Source organism: Trachymyrmex cornetzi, unplaced genomic scaffold (assembly GCF_001594075.2).
Source record: "Trachymyrmex cornetzi isolate Tcor2-1 unplaced genomic scaffold, Tcor1.1 scaffold57, whole genome shotgun sequence".
Classification (NCBI taxonomy): Eukaryota; Metazoa; Arthropoda; class Insecta; order Hymenoptera; family Formicidae; genus Trachymyrmex; species Trachymyrmex cornetzi.
In genome coordinates, this window is record NW_017299882.1 from 1,453,311 (window position 1) to 1,479,257 (window position 25,947).

General features: G+C 31.4%; 1 protein-coding gene across 5 annotated transcripts in view; it reads right to left on the bottom strand.

Annotated features, from left to right (window-relative positions):
• The window catches only part of LOC108766132 (mucin-17), a 37,865-nt gene extending 16,731 nt beyond the window's left edge, over positions 1–21,134 (bottom strand). For 4 of the 5 annotated variants that reach the window (XM_018515225.1, XM_018515224.1, XM_018515221.1 and 1 more), the window contains exons 1-5: positions 21,075–21,134; positions 16,740–16,827; positions 3,412–4,750; positions 2,392–3,053; positions 1,819–1,875 (exon numbers count right to left, since the gene is read on the bottom strand). In XM_018515225.1, coding sequence (XP_018370727.1) covers positions 1,819–1,875; positions 2,392–3,053; positions 3,412–4,750; positions 16,740–16,827; positions 21,075–21,127 — 2,199 coding nt within the window. In that variant the 5' untranslated portion in view covers positions 21,128–21,134. Of the gene's footprint in view, positions 1–1,818; positions 1,876–2,391; positions 3,054–3,411; positions 4,751–16,739; positions 16,828–20,445; positions 20,887–21,074 lie in introns of those variants that run through there. The other variant, XM_018515223.1, reaches the window with a different exon arrangement.
• Positions 21,135–25,947: the final 4,813 nt, after the last annotated feature.

Genomic DNA, 25,947 nt, shown 5'->3' on the forward strand with positions numbered 1-25,947 from the left:
AATCAATTATCTGTTTGAATAATAACGTAGTCATTATTTGATTTGCTGCAATGACCTACCTACAAATATACTTTCTCTCCTCGACAAACTGACAACGTAAGAAGAAAGAGACAGGTTGATTATATCAAAGTTAGTTTGCAAAATCTCGAAACCAATTCATTCATTACGCGTCAATAATAGACATCTATTCATCTTTCATTCCCGGTCGTTTCATCAAAGATACTTGAAAGTAAAACTAGGATTGCAATCGAAAAGATCAGCGAAAGATTATAATGAAAGATTTGAGGCTATTCTGCGACCTTTTTGCAATTGATATATCTTGAGAAAACTTCTTGTCGAGGATTCGCCACTCCTTGCGTCACGATAGCGTTCAAATCCAGTCTTATTTGGATGTTTATTGTCGCCACGTTCCTAAAGCTTCTGCAAAACGCATCTCAAAAGCTTTCCGGCGAAAGCTTTAAAGAGTAGATTCTTCAAAATCGTAACTGTTTCTGTCACGTTTTACCACCACCGATCACCAAGTAATAAGCTTTACTGGCAACGCCAGTCATAATGTTAATAATGCATCATTGTCCAGTTCTGATTGGTTCTTAATGATGCATTTAACATAAGTTTACGTTTGTAGCAACCAATACACCATTCCTTATTTCATACTATAATTCTTGTCGAGATTTGATATCCCGGTTGTAGTGATCTCGAAAAGCGGTCGCGTTCAACGATCGTAAGAAACGGATCTCTTTTCGCAATACACTCCTTGATAAAAAATGAAATTTCAATCTTTGTATCCAAAAACTGGAAATAAACACGTGGTAAGGAAATATATTCTAAAGTTGGTATTTTTCCTATAAATGGATACCTGCTCAGTTGATATCAACTAAAAGTAATTTAATATCAATATTATAATTTTGTACTCAACATTGCAATTGCTATTCTTTCAAACTTTTAGTGTAAATTTTACTCTAAAGAGTGAAATCTGACTCTTATAAAGATCGAACCATTGAACTCTTTCTCAAAACTGACTCAATTATCACTCTCTAGAATGAGATTTTACTTCAAATAATCTAGAGAATATGTAACATTATGTGTTACATTACATTTATATTGTTGAATACGAAATTATAACATCGATGTTATGTTATTTTTAGTTGATGTCGAGTGGATGTTTAAAAAATTTAAGGAACACTCCGAAAATCTCCGGAGCGTGGATGGGAATGATAAAGCGATTTCTCAGCCGGATTAGTGCGCAATCCCAAATTGCCATTAAAGTTCTGACCAAACTACCGCTATGTTCTTACTTGTCGCGTATCTGGGTCGAGTATCGAAGTTAAGGGGTTCGTGGGAGAAGAGACGTGCAAGATTACGTCTGTCGCAAGCACATTTTCCACAGTTTCGTTTTTTTCAGATACATGCATCGTTTTCGTGCTGGATCGTATATGCCGTCGTAATGTGTGTTCCTTTGAATGTTCCTACGTGGGGCATTTTTTTAGCTTTACACAATTATAAATGTATAAGAATTATACACGTCGACGAGGGAAGTCACCACCATATTAATTAATTTTACTTCTACCGTATCACTCTCCCTTTACGCGTGTATCGATGTAGGTGTACATGCTAATTGTTTGATAAAGATTTAAAAGATTAGCTATTTCATGCTAAAGATGCAACATTTTTAACGTCCACAGATTTAACTGCTTACGAATGGCTTAAGTTGAGAGAAATAAGATGCACATTAATGTTATAAATCGTTAATATGTTAAGAGTTAAAGTAAATTAATAGTTAATTTAGCAAAATGTCGAGAGATCTGCATGCCGTCTTACCTGCAAACTGGTCCTAGTTGTACTTATTCCTTCAGTAGGTTTCGAGTTAGAATTTTTCTGAAATTATTCTTTGACTGAGTGTGCTTGTTTTATTGTTAATTTTTTCAGCAATGTTATTAACGATAAATATTATAAAGATTTCACAATAAAAATTCAAAACATTGCGAAATAGAATTGTGAAATATTTGCAAAGAAGGTTTTGAAATGCGTTTAATACATTTATCTCATACTAGAATAATTTTAAATAAACAGGGGTGCATATATATTAAATATAAATACTGTAACTTTACAAAGTATAATAATTTGAACCATTATAAGTATCAAACTGATAAGATAATCTAACAAATAAACAAATATGTAAAAAATATATCTACCTGTTTTTATGTTATGTATTTTTATAGGTATTCCGAATAGGCAAACTTTAATCATTATCTGTCATTTTAATCAAAATTCAAGATAAAACTACATTTTATGTCCCTAACATTGGAAAGAATTAATATAAACGTAATAGGTAAACAATTTGTTAAAATAAGGTAAAAGTAATTATTTGTATATAAATAAATTCAAACTCACCAATTGAGACAGTCTAGCTCGAAATGCGGGAGGGTAATTGTCGCTCTCGGGTTCTGTCCCCTTGGGTAGACCAAAGCTTTCGGATTTGTTGAAGGTTTTACTGCCTCTTGTCGTGCTCTTCGCTGCAACGCCCAATGTAATATCGCTCTCGTCCTTTACTTTTGGTCTTTTGGTTCCTCTTCGTCCAGCATTACTTGACGGTGTTTCGGTGCTCCTCGGTGAATCAGTGGACAAGACAATTTCATTGGTCTGATCACGATTACTTGGCGTAGATGTAGTTGAAGAAGGAGCATCTTGATTGACGTGACCAGGTCGACGTCTGAGAGTCCATCCGGGATTACCACGTAATTGCGTTTCGCTTTTAGGCGTAGTGGTCCTTGGTTCTGTAACAATTGAGGACGATGCCTCTGTTGAGGTCTTTCGACCACGAAAACCTAGACCGGAATTGAAAAAATCTTCCTTCGGGGGTTTAATCGCTCGAGAACTTTCTCCTCTATCTCTTCCTCTATTGCGTGAAACTCGCTCAGTCGAAGTGGACGTTCGAATCGTTGTCGATGGTCTGATCGTTGTTGTAGAACTGGATGTCGTAATCTCGGTGTCCACAGAAGGAACAGTCGTAATTTCGGGGATTGTCGCTTTCGGAATATAAGTAGTAGTGACATCTGAAAAAAACATGATTATTTTTAAAATTATGGTAATATAAAAATATTGCGCTCCTCGTTATCAGTTATCAGTTTTGAATTAAAAAAACGGATTCTCTAAAATAATATTTGAATTATGTAAAGAAGTTTTTGTGAAACACTACATAATTAATTCAAATATTGTTTCAGAGTTCTCTCTCTCTCTCTCTCTCTCTTATTATTAAATGATCGCTAATAATATAATCCAAAGCAATTGAAGTGATCTTTATATAAATGAAGATAATGTCTTCTCGAGATGGTTTATTACTTCCTTGAGACACAGATTGTTAATTTATTAATACTATATCAATTAATGTTTCAGGATTGAACTGTAAATTACCAAGGTTGTTCGTAGCTGCGCGTGACCGACTTCTGGATTGCATCCGGATATCTTGCTCGTCTACCTTGACTTCCGCTTTTGATCTGCTATCCTTGGACCTTCGCTTTCCCTCGGACGTTCGTCTGTCGTTACGTCGTGTATCCGTTCGTCTATTTGCATTCGTTTCAGAATCGGTGTCTATATTCCTCTGTCTATCGCTATTTCTTGCTTCCGCTGTGACCGCATCTCTCGACTGATGTGTGGAACGGCCTCTCGAATTGACGTTCTTCGAGCTAGATCTTTGTCTAGAATTGGAGGATCGTCTATTCGTCTCCGCAGTTGCAGTACTGCTGGATCTGGAAGAACCTCGGCGGGAAGTACTTCCGGAATTCGCGGTCTCGAGATTAGGATCCCTTGTTTTGGATCTGTTACGAGATTTCGATCGACTAGACTGTCTACTTTTTTTTGTGTTCGATCTTGCGATATCGTTGCTCTCTACCTTTTCCCTGTCCGACCTTGAAGCTTGTCTCGGAGACACACTGACGGACAAAGCCGTGGTGGATGTTAAAAGATCTTCATCATTTTCTACCGTCAGAGGGACGTCCACTCTTACACTCTCGGAACCCGACAACAGAACATCTTTTGCTTGATCTTTATGACTGCCAAAATTGTTCGTGCTTTTCGTATCTACTTTCTGTGATATATTCGCTTTCGGAGTAACGTTCTCGATCTTTGAATGTTCCAATCGTGCTTCTTCCTTTTCCGATTCCTCGCTTGGACTTTTAGCTTTCTCCACATTTTCATTTTCCGGAGATTTTCTGATTGGGATTATTTCACCTTTCGATTCTCTCCCGTGATTCACAGAAATCTTTCTTCCTGTTCTTGATCTTAAATGATTCGACTTGGTGAACACTTCGTGATCCAACTTTACATTGTCCACCCAGATGAGGGATTCGTCCGAAGACGTCCTTCGGGAAGCTGTCAATCGTTTCGGCGTTCGTGACTCAGGCGCGTTCTCTTTATTGTCGTCCCTCGTTATTTCTTCTTTAAGAGCCTGTGTGGCGTGCGATTTTTGACGATTTCGTGAATTATCGACACTAGTATTCAAATGCCTCGAACTTGTCCGTGATGTAGTAGTGGAATCATCTGCCGCTTGTGATTGCTTTAATTTTGATCGCGATCTAATTGGACCTTCTCTCGCAAAATGCGTTTCATGCTTTTCTAAGTTGGTAACTGTTTCTGAACGGGAACTCTTATCTCGAAGCAACTTAGTTTCCGGTGTAGGAAGACTGCTCGATTCCGTCGTTGATTTAGAGTTGTATCGCGCAGTACCGCGATTTGTTATTTTCTGCCCATCCGTCTGAAAATGTGCAGTTACATATTTATAGTAATTTTATCAATGGATCATTTTATTAATGGGTCAAACTACTATTAATTAATTAACTGCATTATTTCTATGTTACAAATTTTAGTTCCTGAAAAAAAGAGATTTTATTAATTTCTGGAACAGAACGTTTTTAATGATTATTTTAAAACATTAACCCGATTAAAATCCGTACCATTATTATACAATTACTGAAGATGCTCTAATTATCAAGATGCTTTTTTATGTTAGTTAAATAATTGACGGTAATAACGTTAATTATAAATGCGAAGTAAAAGGCATAAGAACTTTCATGAGAACGGATTACTGCCATGTGCTAAATACTTAGAAAGTACATAAATAGCTGCCCGAAGGCATTTTAGAAGTATCGTTTATGTGATCGATAATCGATCAATTAAAGGCTATAATTGTTCGATTAACGTGTGTATAGTTAGATGATTATGATTGCTGCGCTTTAATACAAAAAAGATGAAATGTATCGTTAATCAAAAGTATACTTCGAGGGAAAGAAACGTCTTAGAGATATACGGCAGCCCGATTGCAAAGATACCATACCCAATGAAATCGCAGGAAAGTATCAATTATGCAATTAAGAGAATCCTCTGAAATTGGGATTAACGCAAATGGTAATAACCGGTTTTGACGGGTCCAATCGATCAGCTATGGTTGACAATAATGCCTGACAAACGCAATTAATTGCATTTCCAGTTGTTACGGCAAATAGGCCGTATTCGTCACAGATTATACCTTCACCGTTAGCGTTAATAAGCGGCATTAAAATCCTCGTGACTACATTGACCTGTCGATGCTTAAAGGAAAACGGCTTTAGCGTGCACACTCCTCGTTTGAAATTTTTCTCCTTCTTCTTCGCAATTGCAACAAACTTGTTTCCAATATTGGACGTTTGCACAAGATGCAAATAAGATGACAAGTATCGTTTAATCCATCGAATTTTATGAAGCAATTATTGTAATTTTTCGTATAAATTAATTCGCAGTGAATCGATAAATCTGTAATTGATTTAAGGACAAATCTAACTAACAACTCATTGACTTAACAATATAAATACATAGAAATTTAACGAGTGCAGAGATATCGCTTTTGGTGATATATATTTCAAAGATCTAGTTATAAATAATAAGAAATGTAGAAAAGATTTACAAATTCAGAAAATTTTAACAATTTAAATATTCCAAGTTCTCAGTTAATCGATTAATCTGGATATAAAAAGCCAGACGTTCAACAATAAATTGTAGATTTCGGTATATCATAATGGAGAATTAAAAAAAAACTTTTGAGGCATCCATGGATATTTTTTTCAAAGAAGCTACGCTATTTGCTTATTTTTGTATTTTAATCGCTAAATGCCAATGTAAAATATTGCAATTCACTTTACCAAGATGAGATCCAACCTGATATTTAAAATAAACATATTAGACAATTATTTAAAATCTTAATTCTTATATCGTTTAATTCAAAATATAAAATTTAATACAATACATAAAAAAGAAGCTTGAATAGCAATATATTATCATAAAATATAATAAAATTTTTTGTATTTACGTATAAATATTAAATGTTAATTCTTTAACGCCAAAAAACTAATATTTATTTCTGGATTTTCATCTTTCACAATAGTAATCAATAGTTTCTAAATCTCAAGAAAATTCTTTTTTATCATCCATATGAACAGAAATATCTCAATATATTTTATATATCTACATATGAAAAATATGATCCTTTAGAACAACAGCTGCGATCGTGTTATATGCGATTCATGATATGTGAATATGCGTTCTAGTTTCATTACTATCTGTCTAAGTCTTTTAGTCGTCGTGCTATCGATATTGAAAGTAAAAGTATATCACGTCACGCCACGCTATTCCGCAAGGCATGCTGTTAAAAACGAACTGTCGCGAATCTAGTCGATCAGATTTGCGCGTAATCAAAACGAAGAAAATTGAAGAACAAACTCGGAAATCATTATGCAAATTGATATGATGGACGTAAATGACAGATAAGAGGATTATCAAGTCATTTAGCTACTAAAAAACAATCTGTCGTTTCTTACCTGTTGGTACCAAATAAAAACCCTAATGATGCATATCACTATCCCACCCTCCTTCAAACCACTCCCACCAACTAACATTATTTTTTTCAGTAAAAAATATCAATTTGACATTGAACAGCAGATCTGTGTATTATCTTCGATTTAGCGAAAAAAATTTATATTCAGGGACAAAAGGATTAAAGAATAGTGTATGTTTCTTTTTTCGTATTTTTTTGCAAAAAGCCTTTGTGATGTGGATATTTTTAGGGGAAAGCGATGACCAAGAATTGCAAGATACTCATGCTAAATATTAAAATAATTAAAAATGAAAAATATAAATTTTTTTATAACTATCTAACGCGCAATCAAATAATTTGTTCGAAAAGAAACGCACGCGTTGCCGACAGAATTTATAAAGAAAAGAAAGGAACGGTGGGTAGAGAGTTCCGGGATGATTCATGTAAAAAGGAAGTAATGCAAATCGCGAAAGAAAGTCGAATTAATACAGTTATGACGCGTAGAAATCGAGAAAATTTTCGGATCGCTTGACTGCCTGATGATTATTACGAAATAGGTGCTTGTAACACACAGTGCGGATATTGGAAAAGTTCTTTGCACAGGTGAGAGGCTCGGCTTCGCTCCGCGAAGGTGGACTGCTTCTATACCGTCGGATCAAAAGGGTCGTCTACGTCTGGGCGCCATTGTCCTTGTCCTATACCCCGATGGAATTTGTATCGATAATATTATATTCAACCAAGTTTAATTCAAGCAAGTTTCATATGAAATGACCTTCCATATCTTTTGACGTATCGCCTTCTTGCGAAAATTTACAGAAGCATATTACGAAGTTGTTACTCGCTCTGCTTTTATTCAGTCTTTGTTTGTATATATACCTGCATATATTTTTTCCGTTTACGAGATATATAATTTACAGTTTCCTTATCATTAACTTCACACGTAGTTAGCTTTAACTGGATTTATTAGTTATCTACGATTAAAGCAGTAAAGAGTAACAATAAGGAATAATTCATAAATTTGAATTGTACAAATAATTATTTTAATTTAATAAATTTGTTTTATGTTCCATTTTTTATATAATTATTAAAATTATTGAATTGTTATATTATACATAAATATATGTATAGTTAGATTTTACATCAAATGTTTGTAGAAATCTTTTTTAATTGTGAATATGTATGAAAATCGTCAGTATTCTACAATAAAACGTATTTCAAGGATAAAAAAAATTGAAAGTTTTGATGAGGTATTTATAATTATAATTTTTAATGTTCGAACTACTTAACATTTTTGGGCGACAAATATAGGAAGTTTTTAAATATCGCTCTGAAGGCTTTGCAAATCATTATTTTATTCATTATACTTACGTCACGCATATGTAATGAGAGTATACATAAGCGCGACCTAAAAAAAACTGGTCCGAATGGGCCAATTTTCAGGGTGTGGTCTCGGCGCTGGACCCAACTCAAGCAATATATAACAGAGTTTACTTAAGAATCGTTACTTTCACCCAAACTTTTATTCTTTTTTGGATATATATTTTACACTATATAAAGTATACTGTATAAAAATATATCTAAAAACGTCAACATTTTAAAAGTAATAATACTATAAAAATGATTTACTATAAAAAGGGATATATATGATACATATTTTATTTTATGCAATATAAAAAAATGAAAGATAAAAAATTTATAATGCAATTTATATTTAATTTGTTCTTATGTAGAACAATCAGTATATTTAAGCGTAAATAAATGGTAGAATTTTTGCAGCAAACAAAAACCAATTAAGTTATGAAATCTTATTCTTTGTTTAAACTTGGATAAATGTACTCTTTGAACAATTTAAAATTTTTATTAAAAATACAATTAATATAAGATATTAATGCTATTATTTGACTATAGCAAATTATAATCTTTACTTAAAATTTTTCTAGAAGCGTTAACTTTTCTAATTTATGTTTTTAAAATTAAGTTTTCGATGATTCTGAAATGTTTTATATCACGTCGCTCTATTGATAGAAAAGTAACACATTTCAAAATTAGCATCTTTTCAGTAGAAAATTTTTTTAATTCTAAATTTAAACAATATTTTAATTAGAACAGTGAATATGTACAATTTCATTTTTGTTCACGTTATACTTTCAATTATAATGTATATATATATACTTTAAAGTGTCATGAATTTTTAATACTGTCGTTTTAAACCACGATCGCTTTCAAATACTGCAATTTAAATGGTAATTTTTTACATATGTCACATTTCTATCAATGGAGCGATGTAATGTGAAAATGTATTTTGAGTCTGAAAATAGACAGTTTCCTGCATTTATATATAACTTTAATAAATTAATAAACAAAAGATATTATAATATCAATAATATTAATAATTAACGTGTGTGATATTAAATAAACGTTAATATAGAGAAATGTTTACACTTGAATGATACTTGATTAAATGATATCAAGGAGCTTTTTGCACCTGCAAGCAAATGTGAAATGAATCACTTGAATGTAATAATCTTGACTAAGAGTTTAAACGTTGCATGCAATATAAAGTAACTTTTTCCGTTAACGAGCGAAATCGAACGATAGCTGAAGGACACTCGAGCATATACACAAACATCGCAAAGTTGAGTGCAACGTAAACGACGTGAATAGGTTACTACGTGAATAGGTAGTTAATGCTACACTTTCGACTTCTGACCTTTCGGGATAATTATGTGTTTTGAATTCATATGATCAAATTAATTTATGCGTTCCGCTCTTTAAAAATTAACATCGATTTTATGCATTCGTCTATGAAATGCGGAAATCACTATCAAAAATCTGAAAAAAAAAGAGAAAGCACATTCTTTATCGTGGTATCCAATCTTTAAAAAAATATGTTAAATATATTAAGATATTTTAAGAGAAATTTATGAAATATGATAATAATTTTTTTTTGTTTACGGCCCTGACAAGAAGCTATACATCAAAAGTTTTAACTTATTCCCTGTATAATCTATTTTATGGATAGTTTCATATATCTAAGCTAAACAAATGTAAAAATATTGATTTTTAATATAAGAACCGATTTAGCATTTAAGTTTCTAGTGGTATTGAAAAAGAGAAAGCTGTAAAATATTATAACTTTCAAAAAAAAATAAACATCTTATGTAATAATTTATTTGATCAAAATGTAACATATTGGATACATAAAATTTTTTTGTCATGGATTATAAATTCTTGGCATCAAAAAATTGAATTTTTATAATAAAAATTTGAATAATAATTCAACGCAATATCAGCGGTTTTAATTATTTGTGAGAACGAGCGTTTATTGTTTGCAGTTCAATTGTCTGAGAAATGACGCAAAAGAAACTGCGCTTATTCAGGAGTGAAGAGTACTTTCTCGTGATATGACAATTGAAATTATTCATGATATATCGTCTTATATTATCACGAAACACCTTTTCTAACAAAATTATGTCAGCTTTTGCTATTACTTTTTTGCTTTCGTTTTACCTGACTGCACTTTCCATTCAGTTCAAAGTTAATCTTGTAATAAGTCATACTGACATGAAAGAAAAAATTGGATCTCGTTAGGTGGGTTAAAGTTGAACCTATAATTCTATTTATAACGCATTGCGTAAAAGATTTATATTGCGTAATCGCTATGAAGAAAGAATCTATCAAAGCTCAAATTTCGATGCTGTGCGATAAAGTGCACCAATTTTTACATTTGCCACTTTTCAGTAAGTTATTCATGGAAGGAAGGGGAACAAAAGAAACTTCTCAACAAAAGATTTATAGACATTTGCTCGTTTACTGCCACGTATTCGTATATTGTAGATAAATTCAAGCGTCATACCATGAGGAAATAGTTTTCGTTTCTCTCGCGTTATTTCTCAGATAATTGATATCGCGAACAATAAGTAAACACATTACAGTTCTCATAATTAATTAAGACAGCTCGAATCACGTTGTATCATTATTCGAATGTTACAGGTAGAATGTGTAAGAGAATGATTTTACCATTGCAATTACTTCGCATTACAATTGTGATTGCAGGTTTCCAGAAACTTTGTGTAAATGAGTTACTAACAATGAGTTTAATGCGCGCGTAACAATGCGATATATTATTGCTGGCACAATTAAGAAAATACCAAGTATACTACATCATCATTTACTCCATAATTTTATCTATATATAAAAAAAATAAAAAGAAATATTCAGTTTTATTCTTAAAATATTATATATCGTGCAGATATTCTTGCTTGGTATCTTTAATATAAAATTCCGTTCCCATTTTCTTTCATAGAAAAATTAGGTAAGTTTTACGTTATTTATGACATTCCATTAACTTTGTAGAATGTAATTAGTCGCATTTTTTCCCTTCTCTTGTGTTCTTAGCGTAATTAATATATCGTAACAGTATCACCCAATTAGTATAATACCATGTAACACTATCGGATAAAGTTCGATTGCAATATATGTATTAATGATGTGCATCCTAATCTCTTCGCACTAGATGAAGCTGTTCGAGTAAATAAAGACGAGACAGGGAGCACGAGATATGGCAAATAAATCAGGAAGTCTGCTGAGGTAAACGATGCAGAAGAAGCGCTTTCTCCGATGGAAAACTCGATTTAGATCGCACTCGTACACGCTTGTGCAACGTGCTACATCCGTCTGCGACGTACACTTGTCGGTGCGTGTTTGTGTACTTGTACACGCAATAAAGCATCATAGGCCGCGTATTTAGCGTGATATACGCAACCGCGCGAGCACGTTTCGATATTGAACGAAAGCAGTGCTGAAATGTCGATTGTTAATCATAGAGCTAAATTATAAAGCGTTCCTTCGGCCAAAGGGTACTACGACATACGTAACGAACGTTTGTTAGATATCGATCGCAACGTTTTACTATATTGTGTAATTTGCTTTTCTAATTAAAGGCCTCGCACCAACCGTCTATCGAGAAAGAAACGAAGGCAAGTAGGCCTCGCGACTTATATCCATTTGTAGAATTGATTGCGATGTTAATCAGTGGCTCTGACACTTCATTTGGAAGTAGCGAATCAAGAAACAAGCTCGAGAAATCGGCAAAATCGAATTGACTATCACTGATGATTTAAATACTTTCGCTCATGTATAAAAGACGTGCAAACTCAGTGTAATATATTTTTTAATTTTATTAGTTATAATAAATCATAATATCAGATAAATAAAAAAGTAATATCCAGGTAAAGTACAAAATTATAATCAAATCATAATAATATTATAGGATATCATCATGACGTCATTTATCATTTAAAAATAAACTTATAAGTAACAAATAAGATCATGATGATTCTACTTGAGTGTAACTACTTGATGAAGTTATAGTCTCATTGTAATATTAAACTATAATGAATATGCAAAGAATCTATTTCGATATCTTAGCATTATCTTAATTATTCCGAGTACATCTCCGTGTTTAATTCAGGAATGATCTATTAAATTACATTCCTGAGGACATTAACAGTTAAGGATATTACATATGACGTGGTAAGAGGCGTCCGCCTTGAACTATGCGCCGATTTCCGTCGGGACGATTTACAAATCGCGAGATCTTCATACCGTTACATAAATTATCCATTATTATGATGAAACGAAAGATGTTGACGACGCTTTGTAAGGAGCCACTTATACAATGATAAAAAAAAATTATCCTGGAATAAGAAATGTTTATCTTACGTAACGCGTTATTAAATCTATAAGAAAATCATCTCACTCTTGCTTCTATTAGATTATGATCATCGGTGCACACAGCGGAATAATTATCAACATCGCGCTTACGTTCACCGAAAGAATACGCGTTGCCTCGCTAGGCGCAGGTAATCACGAATACTAATGAAAACGAAATTGTCCAATCTAGAACTTAACGATCAGGTAGCATCGACAATATTAATTCCTTTCGGAACTCGTGTTGACTTCTTGATTAATTAGACTATTATAAAAGAGACGATTAAGGAGATCGTGATTAATACAATCTACTTGACGATTGTCAGAAAAAAACTGATGAATTGTATTCAACTATATTCTTTTACTTTTACTTACTATATTTATAAACAAGCAAATAAAGAGACAAGATATTTTGGAATAATTAAATTATTAAGTAAATAATTAAACAGATTATGATTAGTACAACCTACTTGACACAATTGATAAATAAGAACTATTATTTATACTATATTCAACTATTGTTGTATTTAATTATATTTTACTTTGTAGTTATTATATACAATAATATTCGCCTATAATAGCAAATATAACGAATAAGAGAAAAGTATCTTTAAATAATTTGATTAAATATGTCATTAAATTAAAATCGTGATTAATACCTTTTTAACGATTGACGACATACAGCTATGACTTTCATTTTATAATCGATTATATTCAACTATATTCTACTTTCTATTTATAATATTCCACTACAATTACTGTACCAAACTGTAACATTACGAAAATAGGACAAACACATGGGAGATAGATATTTTTGATCACGCGGTATATATCGGTCTGTAAGCGAACGGCGCACGACTAGGCGTGGTCCATGCAAACTTGCGATCTCTTTTTTCCTTCTTATCCTCTCACTCCATTTATATGTGCTCTATGCTATATCTACGCCGCCTCGATATCTAGAATGGTGCGTGAAATGCTTGTACGTTTCAGAGATAAACATAAGAACTACAATCATATTACTGACGACGATAATGCACAAAATAGGATTAGTTTTTATCAGAATTAGAATATAACGAACAGTAGCCTGGAGATTGGAATATTTATGTTAAGCCTTAATCATTATCTTTTTGATAAGTTTATTATTATTATATTATAAAAATTGTAATAAATTTGCTCCAACAAAATTTCTAAAAGTTTCCCTCTATCGTATATACACACATATATAAGTATATTTCTGTCGCAAATATTGTTGCATAAAACTGAGTATGAAGGAATAAGCAAGAAGTTCATGCGTGTCGAATCCGTTCGCTTAAGCTTCAACTGCATTATTCGTGGCAGTTTACGTATGTCCATTGATTGATAGATAATGGTAATAAATGATCATCTTAATGCGAAAGTCAATCAAATGAGGAAGTTAATGTACATACGACAGATATAATAGATTTAATAATGAAAAAAAAATGATAAAAATTATTGATTTCACAGTTTTATATTCACTTTGATGAAAATATGTACTTTAAGTTCATCTTCTTCAAATAAAACATACATTTAAAGAGCGATAGAAAGAGAATTCGTGAAGTTATGTTCTTAGCTCTCAAGCTAAATTTGATCTCATGAAATTATTATAGTTTTATAATATTTTTATGATTAAATAATATCCTCAAGTTACGAAAGATTAATAATAATTAACATTATATTACGCAATCATTATTATACATTGTATAAAGCAGCGCTATATCTTTTTTATATTCTAAGCATTTTTAATGTTCCATTTAAATTAAAAATTAAACGATAATAATCTTACATTCTTCCAGATTATTTAACAAAAGTTATATTATAGTAACACGCGAACTGAAATGTTGGGAAAGTTTTCTTCACGGCTTTGAGTCTTGCTAGTAATTTCCGATGTACGTGTTAACTAATATTTACGATCGAGCTTCATGATAATATAATCAAAAATATATGCTAATCTGAATTCTTTTAATAGATTATTTGATCGGAAGGATGATTATACTTATATATTCTTGTACGCCACTAACTCGTTTCAACAACTTTTACGGTGAAAGAGCCGGCGAAAGCGTCCGAGATCTTCCTGGCAATCGTATTATTATAGACGAATGCAAAACGAATAGCTGGAATCTGGACATCCAAGTATACGATCGAGAGAGAAAGACGAATGACTCATTGATGTTGACAAGTCACAAACTATTTCTAATTTCTCTTTTACGTGACATCGTTGCTTTCATTATCGTCACGTTCTAAATGTATAAATTATAATAATTCAATGTAAATTTCAAGGGAATGTTATTGTAGAGTTTTGAAAAATGATTCTTATTCTATAGCAATTTGTTTTATATATAGATGATTACACTCGAACTTAATTTCAATAACGAATTCATTAACACAAATGTAATATCGAGTTTAAAAAAAATATTAAGAGGACAATTGTTATTTGATGCAACTCGTTAATGTGTGTTTATCGCCAAATCGGAGAATTTTATTGTAAATTAAAATTTAAAAGAAGTAAATTTTGAATTTAAGTAAATAACAAGTATAAGGCCTATGACGGTCAAAGCTAGATCTTTTTTGCCTAAATAATTCCTAGTGAATTATCTATATCCTATATATGTACATGCATATATATCATATTTTTGTAGTTATTCAAACTGCGCGCCGAAATTTTTCCGAACTTTATCTAACGCAATTAAACTATTGCAATAATATCACAAGTGAAATTAATTGACAATGTGCTGAAAACCTTAAATAAATTTATTGCGAAAAATATTACCTCGGCCGGGACTTGAACCCGGATTTCTTGTATTCCGTACGAGCGTCCTAAGCCATTAGACCACCAAGGCCTTAGTAATATTCTTCGCAATAATCAGTATATGTAAGAACAATAACGCTTTTTTGCAGACAGCGTGTATAACCAATAATAAGATTTTTTTATTCAGACCGACAAGAATTAAACACTAAGTATAAGCGTATTCAGACCTATGACGGTCAAAGCTAGAACTTTTTTGCCTAAATAATTCCCAGTGAATTATCTATATCCTATATATGTACATATATGTATATATATTATATTTTTGTAGTTATTCAAACTGCGCGCCGAAATTTTTCCGGACTTTATCTAACGCAATTAAACTACTGCAATAATATCACAAGTTCATTAAGTAAATAACAAGTTTCTGTTTTTTAATTGAAAACTTCTCGGAAGTTTCGACCTAAATCTTTAATAACACGGAAGCTATTAAGATCTCTTTTTGATTAAGGAAATTACAAATCAATCAAGGAATTTGTCATCAAAGTGAAATCTTGGAATATCCCGTACAATTGCCTCCCGAAACAATATAAGACGATGTTATGTTTAAATTAAATCGTGATGTGCGATTTAATTTGAATAAGAAACGAAGTGTCGTCGTGAATCATTCGTAAAAGTTTTCTTTTTCGTTGTTATATACGAATAATCGCATCTAGTAAAGGAACTGCTTCCTTTCTCGGCTTCTAATTACCGAGCATCGTGCACCGTGTGCAACTGCACTCGTGCGATTTAGTCGAATAATACGAATCGACTCGTTCCGCTGGGTCGACGGCCTTCGTGAAAAAAAAAAGGAAAAAAACAATGCGCGTACGTTGCAATATCGTAAACGTCCGATATCAAACACGCATCCTTGACACAAAACACGTGCAAACGCGGATCTTGCTGGTCTCTTCATACGTGTATTTCGTGTGCATTAATTTATAGATGATTATGCTCTTTTAAATCCTTGTCTTTAATTTGCGTCTTCACGTATGCTTTATGTTACATAATGTATTTCATGTAACGCAGAGTTAGAAATTGAAAAGTTCATATATTATATATTCTTTAGATAGGGTGATGTATTATATTTAAAATTACCATTTATTCACCTTTTGAATCTAATAATAAATGTATACCCATAAATAATTGTTTCCTTTCTGAATAATTCTAAAATTTAGCTTGAAATCTAAAATTAATCTTTTAATCAAAAAATCTCTCTAATTAACTCTATAATTAATAATGTATTTATATTATGTGTCATTATATAATTCTAAAACAATTATTTATTACACGTGTTAAATTAAAAAGATAAATCTTTTATATCTCTTACGTATCATCGTTTGTATATGTAAATTATAGTCATATATTTTGATAATAAATTACCTGATTAGTCTGTCCGCGAGAAGCTTCGGTAAGAGCGAAGACCAGCAGCAACGCCACTATTAAGCTCAATAAAAACGTCCTTGCCATTCTGAAAAATATTAAAAAATCCTTTTTAAAAATTTTGAAAACATTAGAAAATTCTAACTACACCGTTAGATATTAAAGGAGCGATGGTAACCAAATCCCTCTTTAGTTAAATAATATTTTTTTATTTTTAACTTCCATGTATGTCAAAATGTAATCTATTTAATCTGTTTTTGTAATTAGTTTCAAGTTTCAAGTAAACAACGTTCAATTTAATGCACTTAGTAAATAATAAATTAAATTTGGGCCAAATTAATACATTTACTGAGTTAAATTGTTTAACTTCATTGTTTTTTAATTAAATTAACGGTATATATATATGTTAAATAGAAGCGATGGCGACCTAGCTGAGAAATTAAAGATAACTCACTCGATTAAAAATAACTACAATTTTACATTATAAATTTTACAGTGTAACGGAATACGCATATATTTACAGAAAATTAAATATTAATACGTTTTTAATAAAAATTTGTCGTAATTAAAAACGTATTAATTGCCGCGATGTCTCAATTCGAGAATTATAATTATTGTAAATATTCTAGCTACATCCGAGGCTACATTATTGTGTTTGTATTTATCATTTCTTTCGACTATCATATTTTTAAGTCTAAATGTCTAATATCTGAAGAAATAATTGTGTAAATTCATTAATTGTTATATAAATTTCTATATAACCATTCGAGATGTAACTCTTACATGTGTAAATTTCTATATAACTATTCCAGATGTAACTTTTTTACTTCAATAAGATATAACTAAATCGATTCTGTCTTTAAGAAGATTACTGAATTAATAAATATAAAAACTAATGATAAAAATAATACAAACAGTTCCAATTTATTTTTTTTATAGTCGTCGTAATGTTACGTTTATAAAAATAAATAAACCGCCACTTTATTTACAAAGATGACGTAACATTTTGTTGCATCGTAATATGTATACCAAATCAGCGAATTCAAACTTTTGATTTTAATATGAATTGAAAATGAGCTTTCCAATGTGCACACCGAGTGTACTTGGGTCGATACGCATATGAATCAAATGTAAGGCGGCATTGCCTGCGTTGCTCAAATTTACTTTTACTCTTGCCGGTTGTGAGTTTCTATCTACTGCACTGTTATTTTCGAAGCAGTGTAGGCGATACTGTCCCTCCCCCGTTGCAAACATTCTGGTTCACTAACTTTTAAATCTCATACAGTACAAATCATTCTAAAAATATTACGGCAATATTGTAACGTTCAGTAATATCGCAAGTAACATTGCAAACGTTGCAGTACTGTTGCTGTAAGTTTCTGTGTTGCATAGAAAACTGCATAAAAGTATATTCGATTAAAAAAAAAAGAAAAAAGGAGGGACTTTCGTTATGTCAAATTTGTTATATCATAACAAAAAATTTTATTATAAACTATTGAGTCTCTATTTAAAATATTGTTTATCGTGAAATTTCTACGTTGGATATTGAGCATAAAGAATTATTCAAATTTATTAGTATTTTCATTTTTTACACCTTTCTTATTTCAAGATATTATAAATATTTATGACTTATTTATATGCTTTTTATTAACGTATTTACATACATTTTTTTTCTACGAAAAAAACAAAATTTTATTGTAATAACAATCGTTCTCTTATACACATTTATCATGAATGAATGGAAGCATCATAGGAGGATCGTGAGGGGAAAGATCAATATCAAGGAAAGTTCGATGATTGTAGTGCATGAATTACCATCGCTCCGAGACATCTGACGATTCATTTGTTCCATTCAGTTCTACGGTAATGCCACGGTAAATACAAAATGATTACTCGGTTACGACTTCTCCTATATATCCGAGATACTTGCTAATAGCAAATAGCACGTGGAAACCGAGCAAATTTCCTTCGAACGAAGCCTTAACGCTCGTTATGAGTCGAACAGTTTTATGAAGGCAAATATTTGTGGTTGCGTTTTTTTTTTACGTGAAGGTAAAGAAGCGGTAAGTTTACATGCCAGAACTAAGTGACGTAGGTTTCGTAATCAAAATATCAGCTTTAATTTTTCACAGACCGTTCGTACTTGCGTCGATAGAAAGTAAATTCTTTTCGTGCCGTATATACGCGATCAGTGATACAGTATCGGCTGTTTCAAGAATGTTATTTTGTAACACGCACAACTCAGTGCATGCGACCAACTAAATATACGTATACATATATACATACATATATATAAAATAGAAATGTTATATATATATATATATAATAAAATCTTCCACACTTTTAGTATTTCTCAGATATCTTTTATATATTTGTTATATTTTTATAGGTCATTAAGGATAAATATATAATAATAAACATACAATATAAACACATAGAAAATATCCGAAAAATTATAAAAATATTGAAAGATATTTTAGATATTTTTTTAATTTAGATTTGCTTCAATATTTAGAACTATCTAACTTTCAAACTCTATAAATCTATTTTTACAAAACAAGAAATAAAATCGATAATTTAATTAGAAGACTCTGTCATGCCTTAACATAGTTATGTAGAATGTGTGTGTTAATAATTTGTATATATTTAGTATTCGAAACCAAATATGCGGCATGAGTTATGGAAGACATACAATTATCCTAAAAAGATACATTCAATTATCCTCATTTTCTTTATGGTGCACTTTGCAAGCGCGAGCTAATAAAATCATCAGGTACTAGAATACAAACTAATTTTGTCTAAAGTCCGTTTCGTGTCCAATCGTAAAGATGAAATGTCATCAAGTGAAATTGCAACAGAAACGACACGTTCGAGGGAAATGAGAAGTTTTCGACATTTGAACAGTCGTTTATGATTACACGGGTGCCCGAGTTTTACGTAAGAAACGGAGGTCGTACATCTGGCGGTTTGCGCACGTGAAAGTGGTCTGCCGAGTTGTATCGGTCAGTTAATTCCGAGTCCGGTTCGTTAATGCTGCTCGCTCTTCTGGGCCACTTGTTGCGATCCACGGCGAGAATCAACCGCGACGAGCGCAAATGGATGAATTATAACAACGACAAATTGTCGTAATTATTACAACAATGAATTATCAATCAAAAGCAAACACGTGCTTTTGAATATAATTGAAGAATGAGTCTTTTGATTATTCTGTCTCTCCATTATCTCATTTTCACGCGATCAGTTAACAAGGATCAAAATAAATGATCGTTGATTGCATACTATAACACACGAGAAATGTAAAGCAGTAAAACGTATAAGCATTAAGCGAATGGGCCAATATCACAGATTGAGAACATATAATAACGTAAGCAATAGTAAACAAAAAATTGCTTACTGCGTAGAAAAAAAATCAGTTTAACTAAATGATCTGAAAACAATTTTATTGTACCATATAACTATGTAGAATGCTCAAATTGGTTACTAGAATGTTACATTTTTTTGCTTTATGCATTGGGTTTTCTACAAATTATTTTGATGGTGCAATAAAATTATTTTTAGACCTGTATCTAATTGAATTTTTTGAAAAATCGTTTTTTCCGCGTGTTTACGGAAATTTGTGTACGGAAGCTAAATCCACTTGTTGCGGAAGTTCCGCATGGCACAGCACACAATTAGAAGAGCACACAATTCGGATTTCCACGCTCACCTTGCAGCTGCTCAGTCGTGTCTAATCCTATGTCTCATTTCCGAGCCACCACAGCACAATTCGCCCCGGCAATCCGTAATACTTTCTCCGATGGCGAATTAAAACCAAAGAGAAACTTTAGCAAATCGGAGAAATAAATAAATCAGCGCGGCCGTTTCTCGTCGAAAACAGGACGAGCGACACTCTTCGATCGAAATTTCGAAACGGCCGAGGTAAAAGTTCGCGGACTTGATGCTCAACTCTACGCGGCACTCCGAGAGAAAAGGATAGAAAGAAAAGAGAAAAGATTCGGTCGAGATCACAGACTTCGCACGCAATAACGAAACGACGAGGTCAGACGGGTCAGACGGGACGTTGCACGTGACGCATTTTCGGATGCGCCGATTTTTCGCGCGTTCGTTGCACGAGGGACGTTGTTCGGGGATGACGATCGGATAGAGTGCTCCGAGACAAATGCAAGTACGATCGGACGTCGGCCGTGTCAAAAATCCCGCTCGCCAGCCGGGGGGGAAAAAGAAAAAAAAAGAGCCACTCGACCAGGTATTTTCCCTTTCGCCAGAATGCGGGACCACCACCACGCGATCGCCACCATCCGCCACCGTCACCACCACCACCACCACCATCGTTACCGGTCACAATTGCCACCGCCGCTGCCGTTGCCTATCACCATTGCCATCGCCATCACTACCGTTACTATCGCCAATGTGAAAAATATCGAATGACCAGGACAACGATAGACGAACGATCATAAAAGTGAACGGACAGGACGATCCTCCGCAGTAACGATCTTGAATCTTTGAGAAAACATGAACGATCTCAGACAGGCGTAATATGTCCTAAAGACGTCATTACAAAGCCGCAGAATACAAATTGACAGCAACATTACATCAATATTATAATTTTCTACTCAATAATATAAATGTAATGTAACACGTGTTGTACATAACATTTATATTGGGTAGTAAATTATGATATTGATGTAACGTTATTATTAGTTCGTGTATTGCGGGAAGTCTTTTAAATTTGCTTAAAAGATGTCTTATAGCGAATTTGATGGGACGCACTAGTGCCTACTAATGTATATTAGAGTTATTGTACACTGGGGGCTTATTATGGGGCTTATTTCTTGAAACGAGGTGAAAATTACGAAAGTAATCGAATTTACTAGAATATTTCTAACTTTATTGGTTAACACCTAGTGAGTTTGTTCATTTTTGTAATTTTCACTTCGTCTAAAGAACCGTAATAAGCACCTCTGATTTAATCTGTATAAAAGTAAACTGCAGCCAATATTTCGAATTGATATAAAATACAAATTTTGACATCACAATAAAATGTTTTGAGAATTTCATGATTTAATACATTTTTATATTTATATTAAATACACATTTTTACATCTACTTATGTGGCTTTAATGTGCACCAGTGCGCATACTGAGTGCATTCATCATTATTATTAACGTCTTTAAAATGTCTTATGTTCCAATCTTGGACATGTATGCTGTCTGGAATCGGTTGTCGTCGTGCGAATTTAGAATTATAGAGCAAAACTAAAATGTTCCTCCAAATTGAGTTTATTCGGTGGAAGCAAATTGTTCCTACTAGTTGCTAAAATTGTTTGAGTCTAGCAATAATAGATAACAATAGGCAACAAGTTCCTGAATGTTCTTTTGATGTGTGTGTGTGTGTGTGTGTGTGTGGATACGCACCTTATAGATACAAGAACTTATTTTGATACTATTAGACAATAATTATTTTTGTCAGATCAATCGTTAACTGACCTTTCTTTACTTTCTGCATGAATACCGCATAATAAGATCCACTGGACTCCTTTTTCCGCACTCATTGTTGCTATAATTATTGTCGATCGACCGATAAATTCGTATGTCGATATTTTAAACCGTACAAGTAATGCAAAAAATCCTGAATAAATTTTTACCCGCAGATCGAAATTGATTCTTCGTGAAACAAGCAAATATGGCCTTGAACTATTTTGCATGAGATAAACGTATTAACTTCCAAATGTATGGGGTTTCATAATGGAATACATCGTTTCGATGTGGAGAGTAGAAGAAAAGGAGTCTGTAGCCAGAATTAAAGAGAAAGGATCTCTCAAGGAGTTATGAAGTAAAATGAAATGATACGGAAGAAGGTCGAAATAAATTCTTTTTTATATAAATGAATTCTTTTCAATCTCCCTCTCATTCGATTTAAATTATTTACTTAAGTTTATTACACTTGTCGTTAATAATAAAACTGATTATTAAGCTATATTCAACTAAAATTCAAAAATATTTTAATATAAATTTTTTTAGTAATAATATTTTTGCAAAATTTTAAATCATAATTACATTTTTCGCAATTATGCCAATTAAATATAAGTAAGAAAAGGATATATATTATAATTTTTTGAGTGTTTTTTAGAAATATAATGTTAAATTTCTCAGCTGTCAAAAACCACTGTGATGATATTTAACAACTGAAAAATTATACATTATTGCAGGAATTATTTTACATTTCTATTGTGTTGTATCGGATAGTGTATCGGTGTTTTAGTTTACTGCACATTTTATAAGTTTTATGGTTACAAAATTATTACGCTTTTAAGAAAAAACTAAAAATAAAACTGTATTTAAAAAAATACTACAAAAATAAAGCAATTCGTTTATTGTACGTAATTATTTCTCGCCTCTAACAGAATATGGCGTCTCGAGATAGAACCAAGTCTTAAATTATTACATACAGTTATTATAAAAATATATAGTTTTTTATTTAATCGATTCAAACATCATGTATTTTATCAACAATTTTAATGCGAAAAAAGTAAATTTACAATTATTGATCGACTTTTCAATTTTGTTTATACAATATAAAATATATAATAATTAATTTAATTTTATAATCAAATATTAATTGTTAATATACAACAGATAACACTCGGAAATATCTAGAATAAGAAATATATATATATATAGTTTAAATTCTTATTTCATTAAAAATAATAGTAATAATAGTAATATTAAGCAAGGAATATAATTTAGAATAATATTTATATCGTAAATCATAAATATGAATATTGTGTTTCGTAATTAACGAAGTGAAATGACAAAATAAAATCAGCTGTTTGTATCCTGGCGCCAGCCTTGAACTTTTTTCGACATGCAATCGTCCGGATATGAAATGTTAAATCGAGGTATACGCATGAAGTAGAATTATTAATAGATTCACGAATTGCGTTTATAAAAAGGAGTGCCTACAATAAATAATTAATTATGCATCGATTCATTTATTCGAATAGGGAGATAACGCAAACAAGTAATGTTGAAATAAGCAATGGTCTAAGAAATACTTGTATAACAAAATTTAATCTCAAGGATATCTGGCAGATATATGTTCAATTGAGATGCCTACATGTATAAGCCTACAACTGAGACATTATAAAATATATCCAATGTAATTAATTTACTTAAATTTGATTTATAAAATTAAATATTAATTTATTAAATATTTGTAGAAGGATGAAATATTGACATTTCTCCTTACACAAATTTAATTCTGAAAGGTAGTAACTACAATTACTTATTTTGAGTATTAAAATCACTAATAAGTGCTTTTAATAACTAATTAATCACTATATATAGTTGCCAGTGTTAAATTTCCGTAAAGATCCTCCTAAAATTATTATAATATCCTCAGAATATATAATCCTAAGTTATTTTATCGAAATAATATGCTGTTTAATATTATTTTGTATAACATTTTTATAAAAAATTAGATGTTTTTTTTTATTTTAGAAAAATGTGTTTTTATAAAATATTCCGGTAAAAAATTTTTCATGCATGAATATGTATAAATATGTATAAACATACATAAATATTCATAAACATACATATTTTTATATGAAATATGTCCATTATGTTCATACATCTTTCTTTCTTTTGTAAAATTACTTTTTAGTGTAATAAAAATAACAATAGTAATGTGAAAACGTTAAAAATAATTAAAAGGATAATTTTCAGTATTTATTTTAGAAAAAATTAAGTTTGAAGAAATGTAAAAAAATTGCTTATGTATAATTATATATAAAATTATGCATAATTGTGTATGAGCAATTTTTTTAACATTTTTCCAAACTTGTTTTTTTCTAAAACGAACAATGCGAAAATTATTCCTTTAATTACTTTTTTATGTTTTCACATTACTATTGTTATTTCTATTACACTACAAAATAATTTTATAAAAGAAAGAGAAATGTATAAATATGTATGGACATATTTCTTATATTATTATACGTATTATGAATATTTACGTATAATGTTTATACATATTTATATATATTAATGTATGAAAAGTTGTTTACCGAGTAGATATATTGCAAATTTTTAGCAAATCTTAAATTTATATGTAATTAAAGTAGTAAACTATTGACTAACATAAGGCGTAATCATTTTCTCTAAAGATAAGATTGATGCGTATGGATTTCTCTAACAATATGATGCTATACGTTGCTCATGTTTATTTATTAAAAATTTTTATTCGATGAAGTATTTTTCGCATACTCTATAAATATATTCTCACACGTATAATTGTGGTTATAAAAATTAAATAAGAGTTCCGTAACATCAAAGAAGAAAGTTTTAAATGAATTTTCTACGTATTTTAAATATCTCCTTACGATAAAAATAAACTAGATTAGAGAAATATTATTCATAAAGAAAAGAAAGAAAAAAAAAGAAGTCAATAGAAAGTATGACTAAGGCTAAAAGGCTTATATTAACTGATTTGAACACCGTCACAATGAGACAAATGTGTACAGTTCATATGTAGGTAATTAAATACAAAATTGTACGATAAAAACTGATAGGAAATTGTATAGCACATGACACATCGCTTTCTCTTTGACATTCATGCAAAGAAGTGGATCATTATATAGGAAGGTCGATAATGCATGATCGATATTCCATTGAAAGTCGGTTAAAACACGGAGAAAATGACATGCGCGATCCAATTACTTTCGCGATGTGCCTCTTCGCGTTAATATTGTATATTACGACAACGCGAAGTATAACTACGCTTCTATTTGAAAACGCGACTGTTAAAGGAAGTAAAAAGTCGAACGATTTCTCGATACTTCGACTCATCGGTAATGGTCTCTCTTTATATTCATTCGGATCAAAGCGAAAGCGCGAATTCTTCATAGGACAATAGCAAAACATTCATTAAAATACAAAGGAATTGAGATTGGAGTCAAGACGACTTTTCAATTGAGGAAGAGTACATTCTTTCCTGTCTCACATAAAAGGGGACAACCACTTTATCGACGTAGTTTTACGCAGGTCAATCTCTTTTCAGTCAGGTGTCAAAAACAGATAATTTTGAATTTTTTTCTTTTTAAACTGCTAATTAATCCATCAAATTTCATGAGACCCTTACGCACTTTTCTGTTTTAACTAAATCTTTGGAACTCCTAATCAAAATTTTTTAACTGTAAATGATATTTATT